Source organism: Aythya fuligula, chromosome 6 (assembly GCF_009819795.1).
Source record: "Aythya fuligula isolate bAytFul2 chromosome 6, bAytFul2.pri, whole genome shotgun sequence".
NCBI classification, from domain to species: domain Eukaryota; kingdom Metazoa; phylum Chordata; class Aves; order Anseriformes; family Anatidae; genus Aythya; species Aythya fuligula.
The window spans coordinates 28,800,137-28,807,199 of NC_045564.1; the positions used below are offsets into that span (position 1 = coordinate 28,800,137).

The window sequence follows — 7,063 nt, forward strand, 5'->3', positions numbered from 1 at the left end:
GGCATCTGGGTTTCTTGTCAGTGTGGCTGGGGTGCGTATCTAGCCCCATGGATGTGGACATCTTTACACGTTTTTCAGTATGCACAAACCTCTAAGGTTTTGGGAAGAAAGAACACAATGACCAGTGAAGTATTTATTATCATAAAGATATTGGCAAATAGGTACGTGGGTACATATTGCTGAATCTGTATTCCTGCACTGTAGAGTGTTTGGAATGAAATTCCCCAAGCAGGTTTTTACTGTAGTTGCCTATGGCAGTTAATGTCTCTGAAGTGTTTGGAACCAGCGCTTCAGATTGGTACCAAAGACTTACTATACTGATGTGTGTTCTTTTCATTTGTTGCAGGGCTAGAAAGAGTAACTATGTTGTACCTAGGGCTGCATAATGTTCGTCAGACCTCCATGTTCCCACGGGATCCCAAACGACTGACACCCTAATGAGAGCTTCTGAAAATTTGAGGTGATTTGCCCTGAGAATATGATTGTGAGCATATCTCTTGCTACTGATGAACCTGTATTGATCTAAGCATTATAATATGCAATAAAAGAAGATCATCTCATTTGCTAAAGTGCCACAATAATTTTTTTTACCCTTTGGTATTTATTTAAAAAAAATATTTTAACAGATCAAGACTTTGTATTGGCAACTGCACATTTTTAATGAAAATGTGATACTTGGAGCTAGTGTTCTAGTGTCACATTAAATTGTATCAAGTTTCTAAACATTTAAATAAATTATGCAATAAAAAAATCTGCATTTTTAACTCATGTCAGCAAGATTTAATGTTTTGGAGTACAGAAGTGGCTCAAAGCTGAAATAGCTGGATGTTTGCAATTCAAAAAGCAGGAGGAAACCAGCCAATTGTTAATTTACATGAGTATTAGGTAGAGAAAGCAGGTGAGAAGTGGAACATTCTTAACAAAAAATCTTAACAGATTGCAATAAATCTCTCAAAATAAATTAGATAAGATATGCCTTTCTCATTTTTGCTTTATATCCTCACAAGATAATCATGAATCGTTAATGTTTTACTGAAACAAGCAAAAAAACCTGATGTAATAAATGTCTAAAGTTTAAATTTATTTTTTGCCTTTTTTTTTTTTTTTTTTTGGAAGTTGTATAGAAGTCATGCCCATTCTTTATTTTGTTACTGTTTGAGACTGGATAGGAGGTTATATACATTCATGGGATGCATGAGGGATATATAATATTCTCAGAAAATGAATGGATGGTGAATTTGAGAACAGGCCAAGTGTTTGCATGCCTCTATGACAACTAAGTAAATCAATGAGGATTTCATATATCTATTGCCAATGAAACAAAAGGAAATAATGCAAGCAAACCTATCTTATTTTTTTCCATCTATAAATGCCACAAACTGTTTGAAAGTTGTACATCTGGAGAAATTGGGTGTTTCTCTAAGTCAGAGTACTTCTAAAATTCTAGACATCAAACGAATCACCTCCTTGAATCTCCTTATTTTGCAGTGGCATGTAAACCTACTTCTCTTCCTCCTCCCAACCCCAAAGATATGCCCTGCATTTTGTGAGGAACCACTTGGAACTTCCTTTTATGTACTTTATCCAAAGGTTGTTTTTCAAATTTAAAGCATTTAAGCATCGACGCCAAAGAACAAAGGATTCCATTCCATGCCTGGGTCCTACAATACAGTTAGTCTGATTTTCATACGTATTTGTGACTCCTGACTTAATTTTTCCTTAACATTTTCCATGCTAAAGAGTTTTCCGTAGGAGGTGTAGTTCAGACAGTCTGTGTTACTGTTGCTACCTTGATTTTTAAATGTCAGAGAAGTCATATATCGGTTATGCTACAGAAAGGTCATTGAGGCTGTGTATAAGTTGTGTAGAATTTCACAAAAGGGCAAATCATCTTTTGCAGCTGCCATTGAACAAGACTTAATTTTCATGTTTTGTGACAAGTTCTCCATTATAAAACAATCATTTTAGGAATACTAAAGGTCAGTTTGGTAAAGTACTGGAAATGTAAAAGTTAAACTTTGTTTAGAAGTCACACCATTCAAAGAATAACACATTTTACAGCTTTGCTTGTAAGTGTTGTGCAATTAATTTACTATGGAATCTTCCCCAAATCATTTACTTTCATTTAAAATGTTACAGTGTACCCAGTTGTACTTTACAAAGCTAAGTGGCTTATAAGTACAGCTTATCTTCACAGACTTATTACTGATGAATCCAAGTTTCAAAACAGTTGTTTATTCAGCTAAGCCAACTGGAATTAATTTAATTACTTTATTTAATCCAGAGTTGGTAATGTATTCCAGATTGGAAGCACTTCCTCCTAATACTAAGCAAAATTACTGGCTTACATTTCATGCCAACAAAAAAAAATGTTCTGAAGATTAAGTTCATTGCTCTAGATGCAGCAGCAAGTTTTGTACAAATGCTCCTGTAACAACTGTGCTTATCCCAGTTCTGTTAAGAGTTATTCAAGCTCATGTTTTAGTTTGATTTATTCACAGTAGCTGCAAAAGAACTCGAATTTGGCTGGAGGCCCTGATTCCTTTGTATGCAGAATTTTTTAATGCAATTTTTCATAGCTAACTGAGAATAATTATGATCATAAATCAAAATGCAAAAATGCATTTGTCCTGGATGTCATTTAAACAGGATACATCAGTGCTGCACAGTGTTAGAATTTGGTTAAAACTCTCCAAATCGTAATTCAGAACTATGTCGTGTTTTGATATGTAGCAGTTGTGGTTTGATAGTTCTGGAAAACCTGTGTAGTCATTTATTTGCACTATTTCTGGCTGTATGTTAGCATTTTACCCAGTCCCAGTTGCTGCTGCTTTTCCACCAGTTAAGATAATTTTTTTTCATTCATGATGTACAGATGAAGATAATAATAATTATGGTACAACTTTTTAAATACTTAAGAATAAAAATGATAATAGTAAGGGATAGCCAGGGAGTCTTTGGTTATCAGCTAACACCAGAAAGCCTTAGTTTACTACTGCAGTTTAACTACAATATTTTCGTGTGAAAACCCATCTGTGTCTGAATCTGCCCACCAGGAGTGAGGACTCAGGCTAGTTTTCTGGAAGTCAAGTGCAGGACTGATTGCCACTGGCTGTGCATTGCTGTTGTGGGGTAACCCCAGGAGGCAGCGAAGCACCACACAGACTCCCTTCTGTGTGAAAGCAAACTACGGCCTGCGCTCTGCTGCCAATGGGATGGAGAAAAACGCACAGGCAGATCAGTTGGCCACCTTTTGGCTCCGTTTCATGCAGGAGTTCCAGCATGTCTGGTATGGCAGTGGTTAACAGCGGCACGACTTCATTCAGGCCATCATAGTCCAGTGATAACTTCCAGCCTTCATCAGACTCTTGCACTGGCCATACAGGACTGATGAGCAAGTCAAGGAATCAGCTCCCGGATGCGACTCAGGGAGCCTTGGAGGTGTGATGCTGGTGCACCATCGTGGGGGCCATTGGTACCCGCTTTGGTTCTTGACACACAGCAACCCCGCAGCAGAAGGATCCTTCTCAAGGCTGGATGAGGTAGGCAGCTGATTATTCTTGTTTGCATCTATAGCAGCTATACCAAAGGCACACTCATACCCCTTTGGATCCTTGAACTACCCTTTTGGGATAGTGCCAAGGATATGTGGGGCCTCCAAACTGGCCACAATAGGATGCTTTTGCCACTTGTTTCCCATCCAGCTCACCTCAGTTTCCAACACAGACAACAGCTGTGATCCCATTGTCACTCCAGAAATCCAGCCTCTTGCCCAGGCTATGTTTCAAGGCCTGTTAGAGGTGTAAACCTATTAAAAACTGGCACAGTCCTTCCGTAGTGCAAGGTGTGGAGTTGGAACCCACATGGACAGACATCCATCGCATCAGTATCCAAAAGAGGAGAGGTGTCCTTGGCCCATCTGCTGTTTCTGGGGAATCGCTTGACAGCAACTGGAGCAGTAATCTGCTTGGACGTGCTTACTTTAGCCACTGTTTTTTCCCTCTAAGTGCTGATCTCCATTTTTTATTTATGTACTTACAAAATAGGCATTGATTTGGTTCCATCCATGATTACAAAAGTTGCTAAGCTTGTTCTTTTACAGTTTCCTATTAGTGAAGGAACTTCATTGTGAAGGAAAATCACTGAACTCACTGAAGCACAGCTTACAGTGAAAAGATAAAATAATAAATATGTGGGCAATACAGAATCTGTTGCCTGCTTTGTATTTATACTTCAGAGAGTCTGTCTATAGACATGAGGAAAGTACTGTTAATGACCTAGAGATTAAGAGCAAGCAAAAATGATGAACAAGTATCTGTTTTAATCTACCTCTAATTTCACCTTTTCACTTCAGCCTTTTCCTTTTATTGATGATTTTTATTTTAGTGGTATTCCCCAAATCCATAACTGTCTGTAACAGAGAAGCTCTAAACATATTTGTTCCACTAGACACTAAGGGCCTTTTCTGAGATGATGCTCATCATCTGTAAGAAGTTCAAAGAGTTCCCTTACTTTAATCTTATTAGCTGACTCAAAATCTTGCATCACTGTGATGATTTATAGATGCTTTCAAGTTGCTTTAAAAATAAAACAACAAAAAAAAACAACTGATATTCTTGCAGACTTGTGAAGCTTGAAACGATTTGTTCTTTTGACTCACATTCATGCAGGAGCTGCATAAGTTTAATCAGATATTATTTGATGTAAAAGGCAAAGTGCTTCATTCACACACTGATTGTGCCAGTAACTTCACCATCCTTTGTCCCTTAAGACTTTCAGGATAATAGAAGGAAGATTAAATGAAACTGATAGGCTGCTCTCACAGGATCTTTTTGAGGGAAGATGCTAAGCCCTGCGTGTTTCAGTTTCCAAATAAAACTTGAGGAGTCTTTCAGACTCTGGTCTCAGTTGTGGGTTGTGTGAGGTTTCCCCACCCCACTGTTTAAAAGGGTTAGAAGTGTGAAGATGAGAGGGAACAGAGGTCCTGTACAACACAGTGCCGATTTTCTCGTACAAGACATGTACAAGAGCACAAATAGGTTGGTTTTTGCTGGTAAACCACAGCAAAGAGCCACTGTGTTCCAGCCAGAGTGACACACCTGCAGCAGCAGGACACTCCTCTACATACACCGCTTGTGCACTGGCTGTAGGGCAACCTGGGGACCTGTCGGTGTTAACCATCAACACTTCAGCACTTCAGTATTTTGGCTGTTCACACTTAACCAGCGGTCATGCCTCAGGTACGTAAGCAAAAACTGAAACATGGAGTCCTCTAACACATGCACTGGGCTATTTTTTTCTCCTCCTCCCCAAACAGCCTTGGGGAATAAATAAATAAGAGCACAGGGCAAAAAGAAAGACTGTGGGGTAAACAACTTTTTTTTTTTTTTTTTAATAAAAAAAAGTGTGTATGAAGAGACTGATTTTTTTTTTTTTTTTTTGTGGTGGTGTCATTTTTAAAGGGAGACTGGGAAAAAAAGATTACCCCGCTTTTTCCAGAGAGTCCCATAGAAAAAGAGAGACCAGGGGAGGGGAGACTGGAAAAATAGATTGTGGAAGGGGATGACTAGAAAATAAAGACTGAAAAGAGACTGAATAGAGAGAGGCTCTGGAAAAACACAGTGGGGGAAGGAAAGGTGCAGCTCTAGAAAACAAATCCTAGAGTTCCTTTTTTTTAAATGGAGACTGGGAAAAACAACTCTGTGGTTAAAAAAAAAAAAAAAAAAAAAAAAAAAAGGTTCTGTTGGAAAAAAGAGCATGGGGAAAACTCATTTTCCCCATTTTTTTTTTCTCAAAGAGACTGAAAAAATAGGAGAAACTCATGGGATGGGGAATGACACTTTTTTCCAATCTCTCTCTTTGTTTCCCAAACAGACTCTGAAAAGGGCTTCTGGAGAAAAGGGAGTCTGAAAAAAAGAGAGGAGACTTTTTTTTTCTTTTTTAAGGAGAGACTTGAAAAAGAGACTGAAAACAAAAACTCTGGAAAAATAGAGTGATTTCTGTTGTTGTTGCTTTTGTTTTTATTTGTTTGTTTAGGAGTCCAGAAAATGAGAGGCTCTGGGAGAGAGATGGAAGAAAACTAAAGACTAAGCAAAAAAGTGAGGCAAAAATGACAAAAGCAAAAGATGATGACAACATGATAAAAAAAAAAGAGGCTAAAAATATAGATGCGCAAACTCAGGAAAAGAGCTGAAAAAGGCATGTTTTCTTGATAGCTGTATCTAGAGTATACAACGTAACTCGCTAGATTTAAATTATTTATTGTTCCTTGTCAGTATTACCACTGTCTGTGTAGAGTGGAAGCAGATTCATTTTGGTAAAGAAAAATTAAGAAAACTCACGAGAAATAATTATTATAGGTGAATTATGATTTCTACTGATACAAGCCTGACACCCAACTTGCTTTTGTGCCCATTTTTGCTTGTAAGTTCTCACAAAGTATGGGATTTATGGACTGCATGCAAACCTTTTGAAAGGAAATCTAAGAACACCTTCCTTGGCCATATTGCAAAGACAAGGCTCCGTGTGCTACGTGGTAAGGGCACTGCAACATAAGGGAACACCACTGCAGGAAGCTTGCGATTTTGGGTTTTATTTTTTAAGGGTTTCGAGTTTTAGAAGTGCAAGAAGCCAGCCCCTGGCTGCCTTCATGACAAGACTCTGGCAGATGGATGTTTCTGCAGGTGGCATTGCACCTGCGACCACTTCTTCCCAGATATTAAAGCTCTCCCCGCTAGCAGCTGTCCCTGCCACCAGCTGCCCCTCAGCCACTGCTGCCGGCTTGGGATAACGCCGGGTGCCCGCCGCCATCCCTCCCTTCCTCCCTCCCTCCCTCCCGACAGCTGCCATGGCTGCGGGCGGCCCAAGATGGCGGCGGGCGGGCCGAGATGGCGGCCGGCAGCGTGGCGCCCAGGCCCCTCCTCCCTGAGGCGTTTGGCGCGAAAACCTCCGTGAGGGGCCGGGGCCCGGCGCGGCGGCGGCCGCTGATTGGCTGGCGCGGCCGAGGCGGGAAAGGCGGCGGGGCGGGGCCGGGGCTGAGGGGGCTGAGGGGACGGCGGTCGCC

General features: G+C 40.2%; 1 protein-coding gene across 1 annotated transcript in view; it reads left to right on the forward strand.

The window, feature by feature from the left end:
- Positions 1-1,083, forward strand: part of DARS1 (aspartyl-tRNA synthetase 1) — a 39,525-nt gene extending 38,442 nt beyond the window's left edge. The window contains exon 16 of the mRNA XM_032189898.1: positions 347-1,083. Within this exon, the coding sequence (XP_032045789.1) occupies positions 347-438 (92 nt within the window). The 3' untranslated portion in view covers positions 439-1,083. The remainder of the gene's footprint in view (positions 1-346) is intronic.
- The last annotated feature ends 5,980 nt before the right edge of the window (positions 1,084-7,063 follow it).